At 35.6% G+C, this 18782-nt stretch overlaps 2 protein-coding genes and 1 long non-coding RNA gene across 12 annotated transcripts; 2 read left to right on the plus strand and 1 right to left on the minus strand.

The window, feature by feature from the left end:
* The first annotated feature begins 584 nt into the window (after positions 1 to 584).
* On the plus strand, positions 585 to 4075 carry Gfzf (GST-containing FLYWCH zinc-finger protein). 2 transcript variants are annotated; one of them, XM_071712734.1, is made up of 6 exons: positions 585 to 727; positions 2442 to 2583; positions 2651 to 2709; positions 2990 to 3131; positions 3213 to 3330; positions 3701 to 4075. In XM_071712734.1, the coding sequence occupies exons 2-6, from the start codon at positions 2449 to 2451 to the stop codon at positions 3949 to 3951; spliced, it is 705 nt and encodes a 234-aa protein (XP_071568835.1). In that variant the 5' UTR covers positions 585 to 727; positions 2442 to 2448; the 3' UTR covers positions 3952 to 4075. The 2 variants fall into 2 exon arrangements, with proteins under 2 accessions (XP_071568835.1, XP_071568836.1); XM_071712735.1 differs by having other exon boundaries at positions 586 to 722.
* On the minus strand, positions 4065 to 17952 carry LOC139776193 (solute carrier family 35 member F3). Of its 9 annotated transcripts, none has more exons than XM_071712723.1 (11): positions 17486 to 17912; positions 15766 to 16041; positions 14161 to 14399; positions 13534 to 13686; positions 13108 to 13458; positions 12531 to 12659; positions 12253 to 12442; positions 12074 to 12163; positions 11677 to 11806; positions 7917 to 8278; positions 4065 to 6323 (listed from the first exon to the last, which is right to left on the minus strand). In XM_071712723.1, exons 2-11 carry the CDS (start codon positions 15902 to 15904, stop codon positions 6271 to 6273), a joined length of 1836 nt encoding a protein of 611 aa, XP_071568824.1. In that variant the 5' UTR covers positions 15905 to 16041; positions 17486 to 17912; the 3' UTR covers positions 4065 to 6270. The 9 variants fall into 9 exon arrangements, with proteins under 9 accessions (XP_071568824.1, XP_071568829.1, XP_071568823.1 ...); XM_071712728.1 differs by lacking the exon at positions 7917 to 8278 and adding an exon at positions 9929 to 9958 and having other exon boundaries at positions 17486 to 17909; XM_071712722.1 differs by having other exon boundaries at positions 13108 to 13686; positions 15766 to 15918; positions 17486 to 17952.
* On the plus strand, positions 17840 to 18324 carry LOC139776198 (uncharacterized). The gene is made up of 2 exons (XR_011719027.1): positions 17840 to 17933; positions 18006 to 18324. It is a non-coding gene; the product is annotated as an uncharacterized lncRNA (long non-coding RNA).
* The last annotated feature ends 458 nt before the right edge of the window (positions 18325 to 18782 follow it).

Raw genomic sequence — 18782 nt, forward strand, 5'->3', positions numbered from 1 at the left:
TTATAAAATAAAAAATAATTTTGCAATGATTACCCAGGTAGCACATACACGTTTCAGAAATATTTTATAAGCGTTTTTTCGAAACGTTTTATAACCGATTTCTAGATACGTTTCTCATGAGTAAAAATGTCCATTCGAAAAACGTTTGATGGAACGTTTCTTTTCCGATAAAATAACGTTTAAAAAACTATTATAGAAACTAGAAACGTTTTTTTAATGATAACAAAATTTTTTAATTCCTACTTTTCACGTCTTTTGAACGCGTTTATGACGTCTTTGAGACAAGCGTGAGAATGTCTAGAAGCTTTATGCATATATATGAAGTAGATAAATTTTATCAAATGATAATGCATGTATCACGCATTCAGACTATTCAGACTCGTTACGTAATAGAATCTGTAAAGTAGATCACGTGATATTATCAGCCTTGAATAGATGGTGAAAGGCACTTGTTATCATGTTGATAGTATTGGTTCCTACACACACAACGCGCAAAAACACTTGCCGCGCGGCAAGAAGCGACACGATCAGCCAATAAACTTCTGGTTCTCACGGAAAAATGGCATGTTGATTGGCTACCGCGTCCCTTCTTGCTGCATCCCGCCAGTTCCCGCAAACCTGTGCTTCTTCCCGCGTTCTGTGTGCAGAAGCCATTTCATCTTGTAGCTTGTACAATTTCTGTCACAGCAGCCTGCGGTCGCATTTTTGTCTCACGCTATTGAGTAATGTAATATTTACTTGAATATTATTAAATAATGTAGTTTATTTATATCATAGACGTATATAATAGACAGAGCATTCCCATTGAATATCTTCCGACAAGATTTGAAGGACAGAAGACATGCTTGCAGTGACGATTTCTTTTTCTAATTGTGTCCTAACCTAAACGTTAGATAAGGGAAATCGTCTCTGCAAGCATATCTTCTGTCCTTTAGATCTTGCCGGAAAATCTCCAATGGGAATGTTCAGTCTATCATATACGTCTATGATTTATATATAGTACGTTTCAATCATTCGGTGTAGAAGATCGTGGTACGTGTATATAAAAGCACGCTTAAAAGAGTTAAACTTTAATAAAATTTGAAGATAATCTGAAATCTGATACGTTGTAAATTAACGGGTTTTTTTCAGAAACAAAGCAAGTTCCGTTTCTTAAGATTTATTTTTCTTGGATTTTCTTTATCTTCATATAAAATTACGCTTTTTTATTGAACATTGAATTTGTTTTGGAATACGCATTTTCTTTTTATACGGTTACGGTTATTTCTTTTTATACGGTTCTTACATACGTTCTATGTAAGAACCGTATATGTAAGAAAAAATTTATTATTTAGAAATCATTATTTGGAAAAACCGTGTAAAAAAATAATACTATCAGAAAGATTAAACTTAAATTGCGCAGGTGCATGTATACCACGTGCATATAATTGTTGTGTTCCAATATTCAGTACTGAAAATCTATAGTTTACGTCACGTACACTATAAATTTTCAGTACTGCAGTGAATATCAGAACGCAGCCAAAAGAGGGAGAAATATGCGCGCGCTGTTTTTGTATTGAAAGTTGTTTACATGATTGATTGTAAAAAGTTTGAAAAAAATACGGATGAACGAACAATGTATGAATGATAATCGAAAATCATGACTGACAATAATAACTGATACTACACGTTTACGCGAGCGTTACTTCTGTAGTAACTTACGATAATTCCTTCGCGTAAACGGAATTTTTCTTCGCGTAAACGGGATTTTGTAGTAACTTACGATAATTTACTCCGCGTAAACGAGTGAATTATCGTAAGTGACTACAGAAGTAACGTTCGCGTAAACGTAGTATGAGTTGCTGAAAATGATTGGAGCTACAACAAATATGATTGAAAAATCTATAGTCCGTCTAGGGTATTACCCGTTAGCGGGGGGAAGGTCAAGGGGACGCTCCCTAATGTACACAAATATATATAAGATAATAATTTCAAGTAAATTGAAGTAGTGTTCATGTGTATGTGTACCTAAAAACTAACAAATTAAACTTTAAACTGTACTTCTTTTATTTTTTATTTATATATTTATTATATTTATTTATGTTTTTTTAGTTTCCAAAGTTACCCTAAAAAATTTATAACTTACGGTGCCAGTGGTATTACTCGCTTTTTTAATATAATAATATGGGGGAACATGTGTATCCGATTAAAAAATTTCATTGATTTATTATTTATAGGAATTAAAATTAAGGTCTGTATTACATATACACACACGAGGGATTACACAAATTTTTCGAAAAACCGCATTATTTAAAAAAACCGTATAAAGAAACGTACAACAGCCGCGTAAAAAGAGAGTTGGATATATTTTTTTTATTAGTACATTTAATTTAGTTAATAATACATTTAATTTGCATATAAATTTGTATTTAAACGTACACCTGTAATCTTGCATCTTCCAGATACAATATGAAGCTATATAGCGTTTCGGATGGTCCACCATCTCTTGCTTGCCGACAGTTGTTGAAGGCTTTGGATATTAAGTATGAATTGGTCAACATGGATTTGGGGAAATGCGAACATATGACTAAAGAATACGAAAAGGTACAGTTTAAAACAGAGGAATAAATAGCGTGTTGAACAAGCACTAATACTATATTGATTGTTGCAGCTAAATCCACAAAAAGAGGTACCGACTCTTGTTGACGATGATCTTGTAATGGGTGAAAGGTAAGAAGTCGTATATTAAAGGTACCCATTATCAATTACACAAATTGAAGAGGTTTTCTTTGACATTGTAAATATACGAATAGGTTTCTTTCATTATAAACAATTATGTGCACGCAAAATATAATCGTTACTTGTACACAATTATATCTCGCATGTACGTAAATGTATAGATACAATTCTAGCCGTAAGACGGAAGGAAGAAAATGCATGTTACAGACTTTATTTATAGCATCGTCTGACTTGTGCATAATTTATATCGTCCTGCCTTGTCACGTTGCAGCAACGCAATTTTGCAATATTTAGCTGACCAGTATGATACGAGCGGTAAATTGTATCCGAAGGCACCAAAGTTGCGTGCGATTGTCAATCATCGTCTGTGTTTCAATTTAGCGCTTTATTATCGTAATATCGCCGAATATACCGTAAGTTCAATTGTCGATTGAGCTCTCGTATTCTTGTATTCATCGAACACGCTTATATTTGTTCATACTTATACATCGCAGTTCCTGCCAATATTCTTTGATTATGAACGCACGCCGTTGAGTCTTAAGAAAACGAGAATTGGGTTGGATATCTTTAATACGTATTTACAACGCGAAAACTCTGAGTATGCAGCAAGCAGTGAGTATACGTACATATCCTATACGTATATAATAACGTACATACGACAAATTGAGAATTAAAAATATTAATTTCTTATCATTTTACAACAAATAGATAAAAGTAAATAACAATACACAAAATTATATATTAATATAAAAATTTTATCATATAATTGTATATATGGAGGGGTAAAAACCCACAGTGGTGTAAGTCAAATTTTTAAAAATATTTTCTCGTGTGCATAGATGCAATCTGTACATAATATATAAATTGCATCTATGCACACGAGAAAATATTTTTAAAAATTTAACTTACACCACTGTGGTTTTTACCCCTCCATATAATTATGTAATAAACAGAATTTACTAATACATACATTTATTAATAGACAACTTGACAATCGCCGATTTTCCGCTGATAACCGCGACGATGTGCCTGGAAGCTATCGATTTCAAATTGGACGAGTGGTCTTACGTGGCGAAATGGTATGACAATTTCAAACGGAAGCATCCTGATCTCTGGGAGATCGCGGCGGGTGGAATGCAGGAGATCAGTTATTGTGATAAACATCCACCCGATATGTCCGGTGTGGATCACCCGATACATCCGGTGCGCAAGAGCGAAAGAATGAAAGAGTGAAAGAATTTCAGCAACGAGACTGAGCACAGTTTTGAATAATATATACTTTTTGCTTTAAATAGATTTGCAGTTTTTATACGTGTAATACGAAAAGAATGATAATAAAAGTGATGTTCTTACTAAACTAGATTTATTATTGCAGACACAATCACATTCGTTCTCACAATATTCCTCTTGTATATCAACATTAAACTAGAGTCTCTATTACAATATATTTTTACGATAAACATTATAATTATTGCGGTTACAACCGTCGTGTGTTAACTTTTGTGTAATTGACAATATATGTACAAATGAAATAAGTCTGTCGACATACGTTCCGGCGTACTATTAATCAAAATGTTGGAATTAATTGCGTAACTTGTAGGTGATATCTGTCATAATTATGTATACAAAATTGTACCTAGCAACACAAATAGAGATAATTACTTATTGGTGTAGATAATTCATGAAAAGTAATAACCGGTGTAAAATAATTCTATGAAAATGTCGTATGTGTAATACTTATAAAAATATATTTAATACTTAATTTGTTTATAGAAGTTATGTATACAGATATTTTCCTATCCGAGCTCGACGAGACATTTATAGTTTCATCATAAACAGATTCTAAGCTGATCACGAACCTTAATAATCCCCAAATTTCATTATGTACGTTTACTTTATTTGTGAAATTTACTGTAACACGGAAACGTATATAATGTATATGTATATATCATGAATTGAGCTGTCACGTACCCAGTATTCTTGGCGTTAAATATCTGTTATTTTACAAACTATAGTCATCACAAATTTCGACACCGTTAGAGTATTAATGGTAAGAAGGACTTAGAATAGAAATAAGACTATCAACCCTGTAATATTACACTAATTCTGTGGGATAAGAATATCACTATATGAGCCATTTGCATCAATTTGCAAATGTGTATTGCAGTAAAACATCGCATCATTAATTTTCATCACGATATTTGCTACAAATAACGTCATACGGATATCTTCAAAAACGAATAGTATTTATAGAGCTAATTCACTATTTCTGATTGTTGATTGTCTTTATGTATTATTCATATCCGTTTGTAACTTCCACTAATGATGATACGTCGAATATTGTGACATTCGTGAATATAGCGTGAAACTATCGAATGAAGATCTTGAAAGAAATTGAAATATTATTTGTAATATATTTCCGTTATTTATTGGGAAACGTGTTGAAACCGAAAAATCTCGTTAAATTCAAATTTTCTGACGACCCATATAGGGATTTACAATCGGCCCAATACTGGGCCAGTATAACTAATACAAATGAAATAAGTCTGTCGACATACGTTCCGGCGTATAACTAATACGGCCCAGTATTAGGCCGATTGTAAAACCCTATATGGGGATTTGTTTCTGATAGCACGCTATAACATCGAAAACTGTGTTTATCAATATTATTGCGATTGCAAGTCATCTTTATTTTTTAAGTCATAATAGCAAGTTCCCCCTCGTGAGCCTCTTCATAATGGGATATACCTAAAGAAGATTTACGTAGCCGCTTAACTGTCGATCCGACATTATTTTTATGCTAAATTGAGCTACCACATACATACATCGATAATATGTACGTTAATATCGTGAATGCCATAGAGATATCTCCGATATCTAGGTCCAATATGTGAATACTTTGATTATAACTTTTTAGGAAATGATGAACGGGTGGTAAAAGAGTAGAAAACATCAACAGAAGACAGAATATCAGCTATACTATTTTCGTTAATATATTTCCGCAAGATATTTCTTATGAGCTCTTTAAAAACTTCTTTATACGATTTGAAATAATTTTTTTTGCTTTGCAGTTTCAAAGTAGGTATCGCGTTAAGGTGCTTAATAATTTTTTAAATAAATTAAGAAATTTAAGTAAGATAAGTACTTGATCAAAAAGTATTCACAAATTCACAATCAGTTTAGAATAGATTTTTTACTTGCGTTTGTTTATTTAATCTTAGTTTAACTAATTTTGTCATTTGTTTTCCAGAGCTCGTACTATTTAGATTAAATGGCTGAGAGGTTGATGGAACAGTACACACCATTAATATACTTCAAGATAGCCCTAAGGATTCAGACGATTTAAAAGTACTGATAGAGTAAATCTATTTCTTGGCCGAATTCGTGTTTACACATCGACGATAATTCTGGTCATCGAGCCATTGCCAATGAGGCTTGTGCAGCTCTGGCATAATCTCTTAATCACTACTTCAATTTTCCACGTGTTTAGTCACCGAACCCTGCCCGAGGGCGAGCGTAGGTGCGATTTTATGTAACCAGTTCGATAATCGATCACGTCGCGCGACGATCCATCTGACATGCCGTGCCTGTGTCTCCTGCTCCACCTGCGAAAACGAAAATTGTGTTATTTACGGTGATTCTAACAGTCGTTAACTAAAAATCTCAATCAGCATGCAGGACACGTTTTTCTTCTGCCGACTTGACGGGAAAAACGCGTGGAAATTTTCTAACAATATAATATCCTAGATATTTTATTAATTACGGCGCACAGTTGCAAAAGAATACGAAAGTGTAATTGCTATATTTTATCTAACTATTCTCTTTTATATTTATTTTATTTGTAGTGCACAAGGCGCAGGATAAATTTAATATTAAGATTTATTATTATACTTCGTTCAGCAGAGCAGCTTCATAAACAAAAGACTATAAAATTCAATTTATTTTCATCATCTCATTTCTAATTCGAAATAAGAATATAAGTGACATTTTTTAAAGTGTGTAAATTCAAAAAGTTGGAATTACGATCCTCTCTATTTTAAGCTTTTTACTTTTACTATATATATTTGTAGAAAATCACCACGCGAAATTAAATTTATATTCAACGCAAAAAGCCACGGATATCCCATTATTACGTGGAAATATCATTATATAATTTTATCACGTTTCATCAAAAATTTTCTGAATATATAGTCACTGAATTACATGGGATTGCCCGTTTCGTTTTGCAAGGTACACCAATTAACAAACTGAATGACAACAGTTATTGTACCGTTAAATATCGAACAGCATGACACACGTCGCTATGTTTCATTCTAAAAATTTATATGGGACACACGGACGATATACATATATGTATACATGTATACAATGAAAATAAAAATGACTTGGAACATTTACGAATACCTGCAACATTCACGGAAGAGGATACTAAACAGATCACTATGAGCTAAGATAAAATAAATAGATGCGAAGAAATTTAGAACTTTTACAAAGGCATTCCTCATTACACGCATATGCTTTCATATCGATATACAGGGTGTCTCTAAGCTGTCTTTCATTCGTGATTTTTTATTCGAAGTTGTATCTTTTAAAATTTAAAATACTTTTTGATAATTATAAATAAAATCTAAAGAATAGAGAAACTTTCAGCGATGTTAAATAATGATGATTTAAATAGACAAGAATATCTTGCTCTTCCCTTTAATTTTAAGTAAATTCTGCTTTTTATCGCAGTTTCAATCTTTATCACTTCTTATTATTGAAATATTTAATATTGAAAAAGTATTATAGAGAGTAGATACTTTAAATTGGTGAAAAGAAATAAATAAATAATAAGTGATACTTATCTAGAATACCCTGTATATACCCGCTACTAGCGTTTACGCTACGTTACATTAATCACTTAGGCGCCAGCTTACATAGCAATGTAACATTATGCAACTCAATATTCAGCGCTTTCAAGATGATCTGCGGCTGCCACTCGCTAACAAATCTCTGCTCAATTACTCAGCATGTTTCGTACCTCGAGCGTTACAACAAGGTATAACAAGACTCTCTACACGGTGCTACTCGTCGCCAGCCAACTATCACGATCACGTTTGATTCGATCTTGATCTCTTCCCGCAACCTGAGTCCTACCTGATTTCTCTCTTACCGCGTCACGCGTGGCTTCGCCACCAGCCTGATCGTTCTCATACCTTGCTGTTGATTACGAGGATCATGCGAATAGCTGTTGCTGACGACGGTGGTGGTGGTGGTCGAGGTCGAGGTCGAGGTGATAGAGGTCGAGGTAGAAGGAAGGACACGGCGTGATTGGGTTTCGGAGATCGAGCTGTATTGTTGGGGGTTGTTAACATGTCGAAGAGCGGCGGGCTGATTGTTGCTGCTGCTGCTGCTGTTGTTGTTGTTGTTGTTGCTGATCGGTAGCAGCGTCTGGCCATCACCGTGCGCGGCGGAAACGCCGTAGCTCCGCAGACGTTGCTGACGTTGCTGGAGAGACGCTCTGCGACCCCTAAGGATATTCCTGCTGCCGCATTGCTGGCTGCCACCTCCCGTGGTACTGCATATATATATATCAAGCCCGAGACTGTCATCAGTCAATCTCTCGATTATCTCCGTGCGGGGATAGACACCTGCTGGTGGCTCCTCTCGACAGTATGTCTCGCAGCGCGGTATGTCTCTCGTTGGTCTTTTTTTTTTAACATAATCGGGAGGGACTGTCGCGTGTTGCTTGAATATCTCGGTATACCCGGGTTTCCCTCTTACTTAAGGATTACGTCCTCATGTGCTCACGTTAAAGTCTCGACGATCGGGGCAGGTCGGGGTGGAGGGCACGGGCATCCGCGTAGAAATCCAGCGATTCGCCATTAAGTTTCTCAAGCCATTAATTATATCATAATCGAACCATTTTTGATATATATATAGTTATGTCATATATCACATTTTGCTGATTTTGAAAAACAAAAAGACAGTTTGCGAAAAGTTACACAATGTAAAATCTCTGTACGTTGTTTATAATTGTTACATACTTTATAGTATAGTCCTCTTTATGATTTTGTAAGAAGAAAAGTTAAAATGATAATTACTTCGGAAACTAGTTAGCACATGATACACATAACTTTTATTTTTATCAGTTTGTACCATTATTCTTTGTCTCCAGAAATTGTTCCAGAAAATATTTATTTTTATCTCCCTTTTCTTCCCCATCAGAGGGAAAATTATGTATATGGTAATAGAAATAGAATAGAGGTAATAGAATGGGAAAATAGAAAATTATGGAACTGGTTTTCATACAAATAGCTTATAAGGCGAATATCGCAAGATTTCTATGACGGTCAGGTTACTAATTAATCGGATGAAATAATGGGTCGAACAAACAAGAGCACGTGACTAAATTGAGGGTAAAAATAGTACACCGTTCTAGGATGCTTTACGAGCACGACCGTTTAAAGCAAGCAATCTCTTAAGATTTCCGAGGGCAATGATAGTGTTAATCCTGAATCTAATACGTGTCTTATCGATCCAATTTTAAATAAAGGTTTAAACGAATAAAAAATGGCTAATACAGACACATAATGCATCGAAGCTAACTGAATGATTAAAAAGAAAATAATATCGGGGAAAAGAAGCGTGAAGAAGAGGCATGCCGGTTGCTTTAATCGGAAGATAAGCCAATGAAAAGTAAGCCAAGCTTAAACGTACGCATGCAGAATGAAGGAAATCGGAAAAATGTCGTAAATCATGCGCCTATTGACATTTATACCGCTTGCTCTTTTACAGAAAATTCATCGCAACCGAATTAATAACTCCATAATACTCTGAGATGTTTCTTTTTCTTATAAATGTATGTATAATTCTTACTATTTGAATAAATAATAATTTATCTGATATACAACAATATAATAGAGAAAATTCTGGTTAATGATTTTTTTTATATTAAATATTTACATAAACATGATCGTTATAATCGTTTTTAAAGAAAGCATTTATAAATACCATATTATATAAATGACAAACTTACATTCGGTTTATTGAATATTTCAATTTTTGTTATATATATTTCTTACATATAGAATTTTTCAAAAGTTTTTTTTTTACTACAATCTTACGATGCTTGAATAATAATCTAGATTATTGTAAAGATTATTGCGAAAAAAGATGAATTTTCGGTAGAACTAGAGCAAGACGCGTATGGGATGTATTTTCTTACCTTGTACTGTGACTCATGAGGACTACGTTTCTGTAACAGCATATAATGGATCCTGATTGTTGGGAAGCGAGTGATGAAGTGATATCGATTTCAAAGACAATACAACAAGCAACTTAAGCAAGTTTATTCATTTATTTTCCTAATCCATTTCTTAAACCGGTTCAAGTTTTCTAAGAGTCAAAAATGAGCATTTTGTTTTTTCAAGATTTCAATGAACAAATTTCGTAAATATCATCGAACATATTTTTGCACAATTCTTAATAATAAAATCTTAATAGTAGAGAAAGTAAAGTAAACGTACTAATACCCGGACATGTACCTATATCCGGACACCTTTATTATTTATAAGTATAACGCGAATTAAAATTAAAGATAAAAGTATTTTTTCTTGTAGTTTAAAACTTCAGTTATAATATCCAAACGTTTATTTCCATAAATTTATATTTTCTTAAAGGTATCCAGACACAGGTACGTATCCAGGTATTGGTACATTTCCTACTCTTAAGTGTCCAGGTATTGGTACCTCTACCTTAAGTATTATTCCATAATGTAAAGCTAAAAGATTTTTCAGTTTCCAAATAAATTCCAATCAATCCAAATAAATTTAGTGGATTTAAATCTTCAAATTTTAAATATAAAAATAATATTATATCACTTAGAGTATTTATGAGAAAAATGTATATATATATAATGTTCTAGCTTTTTATCCCGGTTACATTGTCATTATCTGTGTTATTGCTATATAAAATATATATTCATTTAGTTATTTTTTAAATCTGTTGTATATTCCAGGCATCCTGTAAAACAATATCAGTGCTAGTCTTTACTTTTTATGTAAAGCGTGACGATGTGCACGAGTTGCCTCTAAATGCGAAACAAAACCGCAATATACAATATGCTTCGACATAAATCGACGTAATCGACTGCGTATGGGCCAAAGCACATATGACAGTCGTAGTCGTGGACGTAAGTAACGCACAAGCTTTGGCCTTATCCTGATTTGTTAGGTCGAGGACTACGACCGTCGTATATTGCTACGCCATGTTATGTGCTTTGGCTCTATCTATGCAGCGAAAAGAAAATATCTCATATGATCTGAAAATGTTATCGCATGTAGGAATAACGTTAGCTGCGAAGCTGCAAAGTAAAGGCTGGTGAGACGCAAAACAAATTGTAAAAATTGTTTCAACGTAAGTCCAGATCGAAACTTAAGGATTTCCCAAACGAAACAGAATCGCAAATAATATAATGGTAAATTATAAAAAAATCCTACGTTCTTATAATAATCACGTTTGATCAGGTGCGCTTCGCGACGAAAGGGGGATTTATCGAAACCGTTACGTTTTGCGAGAACGGGCGTTTTTCGTAAAGTTTTTCCAGGAAACGTTCTATGTCACTTTACATAAGCGATTTATAAGATATATTTTATTACACTTCGAAAAATCGCAAAAACTAAGGCAGTATAGAAGATAAATGTATAGATATATAGATATAGGTAGGTCAAGCACATATCCTACTTAAGTGAGACTACGCGCTGCCTCTATTCTGGTGCCAAACAAGGTAAAAGACAACAGTCCGATATTGTTGCAAGAGTAAAGATTTATAGAGAGATAGGCAAATCGTCTCGGACGATCGAAGAGTTCGCTAGAGAAACTAAAGACTAAAAGATAAATTAAATAAACTCCGAATTAAAAATGCATACCATATAAACGCGTCGTACGTATAGAATACAAACTGAGAAAACATACCGGAGCAGCCTTGTTATGTAATCTGGCCAATTATCCGGGAACATCACGAGGAAGAAACCCACCGCTATGAAGATCATGCCTGCTAACTTCATGCCCATGAAGTACGCCCCGTAAAAAATAACGTCCAATGCTGCACAATTATATTAAAGATTAGTAAGCGATGTGGATCTTATGAATAATCTTATGGATCTAATGAAATAAAAGATAATTTTTTAAATATTATTATACTCTAAATTTATGTTTTTGAATAAGACATATTCTGCTTCCATTCTTATTTCTACGCCCTTTCTATATATAAATGAAATAATCTTCACTTTAGATGATTACTGGATTATTAAAAGGAGTCATTTGTTGATTTATGATTATTTTAAAATAAATGATCGATCGTTTTACTTACCAGCAGACACAGGTACAGCTGTTATTAATCCAAGAGTAATGAATAGGTCGTAGGTGATCGCGATGCTGAAATTGCCGAGCATGTTCGCAACTGTGAACAAACCAAAGTACATTTCAGTTACGAGTACAATTCTTACATTGAATAGTAATTTCGTATAGTAATTTAGCATAAATTCAGACCTAAATGGAGGATGCTGGCGGAGAGTAATGCTGCCCATGGCAATCTTGCCCAGTGTATGGTTTCCACTCCGGAAAAGTACAGAGCCAGGCAAATCGGCCATAACAGAGCGGCGTTACACAAACCGATGAGAGAGAAAAATAAAGACATTTGGCCGAACGTAGTTTCTCCTATTACTTTCTTAAAGAGGACCTTAACGAACACAAAATAATCAATTAAAAATTTAACATCTCGTATTTGCAAGTGTAATTACAGATTACAAGTGATATTATGCACTTACTTTGTAAACGGCAGAGCCAGCTGCCGCCGCTGTAGCTAAAACGACACCTCCCAGCGTTGGACTTCCGGTTATGCCGTCCATGTAAGCTAAGAGCGCGATACCGGTGTTACAGAGGATCACTGCGACTATCTGTAAACGATAAGAAAATCTTCTATTATGTTTGATATAATAAAATTAAAACCTATCACTATGAAGAGTAAATATTATAAAGAATGCATTTCAGCTTGGCATTTATATATTATATAAAGATATATAAATGCCAAGATATATTACACATATGTAAAAATATCTTTTAAAAAATTAAAATTTGTGATACATCTTTATTTATTTCGTTAGCTTTATAAAAAGATTCAACATTCTTCATATATATATATATATATATATATATATATATATATATATATATATTAAACACAAAAATTACTTATATATATATATATATATATATATATAGAAGTAATTTTTGTGTTTAATAAATAATATATTAGCCAATTAGCGTAATATTAAATTTTATTAATATAGAATTGAGCCTATTTTTTAAATAAAAATTGAACGGCCTTTTCTTAAAATTACTCACCCTCACCCCCACGAATTGTTCGTGAAGAATAACCCACGAGAGCAAGTAGACGCATGAAACATTGGTTGCGAATAACGCTATCACGTCCGTGGCTAGCAGTATCCTCAACGAGAGTATGTACAAGTAATTCGTGATGACCCATAAGCCGCAGAAAAGACTGCATCTGATTAAAAAGCGGCCGCCGGTGAAACCCTTGTCACGGAAACCGCGGAGGCTGTCGGCGATTATCTCCGAGGGGGTGACGCACTTGGTTCTGGCAGCCCAACAGATGAAGTATACCGGAAAGTACAAGACTTCCCAATTGGTGCAGAACCACGTCGTGAAGAAGGGCGCGTCGTACGGGAGGATGATCTGAAGATAATAGCTGTCGTACTCGCCAACGTACTCGTTAGAGACGAAGAAAGAGGAAAAGTAGTATAAGCTCACATGTTGATGATGAAGTCCGCTCATGGAGGAATTTGTGGACTCAGACGTTTCCGAGATCTTGTCTGACTTATGAAAGTACAAATACTTAATGCAATGAGTCGCTCCGACCCAACTCGCGGTTACGCATATCGTCACGCACACCCCAAAATATATCTGCAATTATAAAAATAATTAGAGCCTGAACGACGTGTATATCAGCGTATGTGACGCAGAATTCTGATACAGATAACTATATCGTAAATCTCAATAAACGCGTTTGTTATACATGTAAACGCGATATTTTGAGTATCTTCCTTTAGTCATTACACTGTTAAATGCATAATGTCAAATTATACTCAATTTAAGTGATTTTTAACTATTTTTATATATGTATAGATCGCCAATGCTTCTATAATATGAACAATGTGTCGTTAATTTAAAACAATGTTAATTTAACTAAATCAATGGAATTAAAATAATACTGTTTCTACACACATAATAGTTAAAAATAACAAAATGTTATTTAACTCAAGGTATTGTTTTAAATTTCATCCTTCAATATTTAACAGTGTGTAGCGTTTCGTTCAATCTACATTTTGTTTCATCTACTATTCACGACTTCAGCTTCAAGTTGGAGATGCAATCGACCTTCTTTGCGCTTTCCGCGCAGCAGGAGGCGAAGCAGGCTGAAATCGAGCTCGGTTGCTGCGAATGCTGAGCGACCGGGGTCGAGGTCATATGAGTTTGGCCTGTCGGTTGTATACCGCCGGTTCCGCTATCGCCGCCGCCGCTTCCTACGGCACTTCTGGTGGCCTCCAAGGTGCGACAACTCGACGCAGAATCGCCGCATCCGTCGGCGACGCTGCAACCCTGCTGCTGCTCGCATCCTAAAATATTGACGTGCTTGCCTTGCCATTTGTCTCACGGTGTCTCATGGGGCGAAGATACCTTTTCAATTGAATTTATTCGTGCAAGGAGAATTTTAAACAGCGTGTGTTTCAACTGGATTGCTATCCATATAATTCGACCGTTGTGGATTGCTTGAGATAATGGGGGAAAAAAATAGGATTAAATCTACTTTTATCTGGCTACTGTCTGAATAATAGCTGTGTAAAGTGTGCGTGTATTTTTAATGCGCGGAAAGTGATACGACGTGTACGGCTTTTCTTAAGCGTGTCTTGATTTTGAAATTTTGCAGTTTTATTTGAATATTAAGCGGAATATGGCTCAGCGAAATGCGCATATCATGCAAGCGCTTTATAATAATGCTCTGAGAATACTGATACTAAAATCTAATATTAAAGAGCTGATACAGGCTTCTCTAGATTTCTAACTTGTTCTCTTTTCTTAAATATAAATGCTATATACTACGCTATGAATCCATCGTTGCTAGATCTGTTGCATTCTTCAATTAATATCGAAATGCGATTGTCGATGATCACTATATCATCACACAGGGTATCATCTTAAAACCCACTGTATCTCCTTCCAGCCACAGGTTCGACATCAAACAAGCCGGTAATTTTCTTCAGAAAAAAATTGGTAAAATTTAGAATTATTCATTTATTTCCAACATCCGCAGAGTGCAATAATTTTGCAACTAAATCAGAACTGCGCTATGATGGTATCTGATTAAAAAATTAATATAAAATTTTATTTTATTTTATTTCTTGCATAACATTTTATTAAGATAATAATGAGACTAAAACTCTTTAATTTTCCTGGTAAAAAGATGTCTTAGAATTTTTCATATTATCAATCAGAATTTCTGTAAAAGTTTTAAGACCTGCTTCTCAGATTTTTTATACAAATGGAACATTTTTTAGAAAAACTCAAACAAAATAATAATGAAATATTTCAAGTTTTTCCCGTCAACACATCTTTGTAGAAATCTGAATAAATACGAGAAAATCCGCGCAATTTATCAGAAATTTATATATATACAGATACTAAAATATTCCAAAAACCCTTATCCAATTATTTCTGAAAGTATCTGAGAAATTTGATACATATTTTTCAGAATTTTTCATAAATTAAAAATATGAAAAATTCTTAGAAAATTTCTGAGAAAATATGAGAAATTTTTTCACCAGGACTTATATATTTACTTTCAAAATTTGAGTAATTCTTCACAGTATCAATGGATTATCGGTTTCCTCAGCTTCATCTCTTAATGTCTCTGCGACTGAAAGGATAGGGGGAGGGACAGAGGTCGGTCCAACACAACAATCTATACATCACGCGCAAATTTACCTGAAGCGTGGAGCGCAATCTGGATGGGAGTGATGAACGGACCGTGGGTCTGCTGATCTTCGACGAAGGCTATATTCGACGCACGCGATCGTCGGGGGTGAAATATCGTCGGTACTTCACCAACTCCTCCACTACCCATGGCTTAAGCGCGCTCTTTGAAACATGTCATTAGAAAGGGAGATTTGCGTTCAACGGTGAAAACGACACACGTTACACCGGGCTACACCAACGTCGAACCGGTCCATGCGAAGCACCTGGTGTACATCGCGACTTCCCCTGCGGATAACACGTACTTGTTGATCCCCCAACATGCTTGCGAGAGCGTGCACCACATTCATCCAAGCTTCGGCGTTCACCGGAGTCGCCTCGCACATGCAACAACGCCCATATCCAGGGCTCATTTCCGTTTCCCGCAGGTTCGATACTCGTTACAATGAGTCTGTTTTCTATTGCTGAACTGGCTGCACTAGTTCAGAGTTTATCTTTTTTCTTCCAATGTAAAAAGTACTTCCAATGTAAAAAGTACTTCCAGAGTAAAAAAGATAAACTATATAAACTAGTACAGCGAATTCAGCAAGAGAAAACAGACACATGAAGCCTGTTCATTTTAGCTGAACTTCTTGCGCGGTTCATCTTTCCTCTTTAATAATCCGACAAGTGCAAGTTCAATGACAATAAAGATCTCCGTTCTCGTTGAACGGTACGTTAGCGCCACAAAGCCTCGGGACGAGGCTTTATAGAGGCTTTATACGAAGCCGAGGGGCGTATAATTTAGATAAGAAAAAAATTTCCAACGTTACAAGCACCCTACTCGTTTTGTGTATCGATTATGGCACGAGCAAACACGGAGACCACTTCCGCGCGCTCCGATATCTGATCTCGACAAAACAAAGTTGCTGGCTGAGACGAAATCAATTCCGACGTGCTCGAAACTTGGAACTCGACGCTACGTGTACACGACAGTTATAAAGTACATTTTTACAGAAGTGTTTGTACAATTAAGTCAATTTTGTATCCTGAAATAGAGCGAAATTACGTTTTAGCTAGCGGCGTTAAGTGTTGGAAATTAATTACGGCAACTTTTCGGCAGGATAAGCACACGAATTTTACATTGCGCAATATTAATTGTCATTACGAGCATTATTAGCACAATTACCAGGAGCGCGAGATTGGCAATATATTACAGAAGGCAGATTACGGATGAAGGCATGCAAATTCGGCGGATAGATCTATCTAATCCGGGAATCGTCGCAAAGCATCATCAAATACTTTTGGTAGGAAGGAACTCGAAATCGAGTCCTTTCATTCAAGCTGAAAATTTCGACAATTTTCGTCAAATTTATTTATTTATTTATTTATTTATAAATGGGATTAAGAAAAGTCTTTTTAGTACACACAGTATGATTATAATTATCACAATAATTATTGAAAATCATCGCTTTAAAAATAGTTCAACATTCGAAATTTAAATTTGAATTTGAATTTGAAATTTTGATGAGGTATAAACACACGTACTAATTTTGACAAGAATTTCGAGATTGGACCATTTTGGGCACTGCTGCCTCGCCGACGTTGTAAACAGAGGAATCATCTCGTCGTCAACGCAATAATCGACGACGATTACGAGGTCACTTGTCGCGAAAAGTCGCGCGCCCATTCCCGGATTTCGTCGAACTCGAAACACCGAACTGGAGTTCGACTGGAGAAACGTCGCACGTACCTTCCTTACGCTTCTCCTCCGAATCCGCGTCGTTCTCGAGTCGCGTATCCATGGTTCATGGTCCACCCGGTGATCCGACCGACTCCTCGCGCTCAAGTCCGTCGAAATATATCCACGGAGGACCGATGTCACAACGGCATCGCGGACCCGCGTCGATCGAGGATCCCCCTTGGTTCCCGCTCGTCGATCGACGTTACTTAACAACGGACCTCGCCTGCGACGTAATTAATTAGCCCGAAGTGGCGCGATTCATCGCCGCCAGAAATGCGAAGCTCATTACGAGCTGTTTATCGCGCGCGATCCCATTTTCCGAGGATTCGCGTGCAGTGTACGCTGAAAACGTGCTGTATCGGGGATCTTCGGGGTGCCGTCGCACGCCCCGAAGGGAGAGGGTGAGAAACTGAGGGTGGTCTCTGCGCGCACTGCACGGACTGCGGTCAGAGGGAACGTGGGTCTCGAGCATTCTGCCATGCCATTGATTGTCAGGCCAGTTCTCATAAGAATTCTGTTTGTTCACCAGGTAGCTCGCGTCTGCGCCTGCACCGTCCGCAACCACTTCGTCGCCCGTCTGCGCCGCTCCGGTTGCAGCTACACGGCGTAGGGGCTACACACCGGGTGTCTCGAAACCATCGTGAGCGTGAACAAGAACGTGGACATGAAGAACATACGAAAACTTTAATAATTTATCCGTTAAATCACGTTTAGATCATTTTGCATAATTTTTACAATTCCTAAATCATTAAATAGATCATTCTTGCCTTTTAGTTGTTGCGTATATACTGACAATGAGTACAAGTAGTTTTAATATCTCATAAAATAAAACGATACACAAATTCTAACTATTTTCTCCCCGTCATTAAAATTAAACAGTAATAATTGCGTCTAGTATGAAAACTTCTAATTTTAATCGCAAAAGATCTAATTATGAAAGATATTTCTATGCTAGTTATTATTGTTAAAGTAGCGAGATAGTACACGCAACACTATCGTTAAATCAAATAACACGTCGTTATTTTATTTCTTTATTTTTATATGGTTCCTATGTTATTTGTACGATTATATTTACAATAACTTGAAATTGATGTAGCATACGTGCAATATAATTACATAATGGATTGTAATTGACACGAAACTATTCTCACTGTTCGCTCGCACTGTTATATTCTAAGTATCGCAAATATTCTTTACATTTTCAGTTCTTTAGCTTCTACATTTCTATTTTGCGTGACTGACTCGGAAGGAACTTTTTCTTATACATATTCATAAAGCGTAATACCGCTCACTCAATGTCATATAA

The sequence above is a fragment of the Temnothorax nylanderi genome, unplaced genomic scaffold (genome assembly GCF_030848795.1).
Source record: "Temnothorax nylanderi isolate EJ_2023f unplaced genomic scaffold, tnyl_v1.0 TNYL_tig0114_pilon, whole genome shotgun sequence".
NCBI classification, from domain to species: domain Eukaryota; kingdom Metazoa; phylum Arthropoda; class Insecta; order Hymenoptera; family Formicidae; genus Temnothorax; species Temnothorax nylanderi.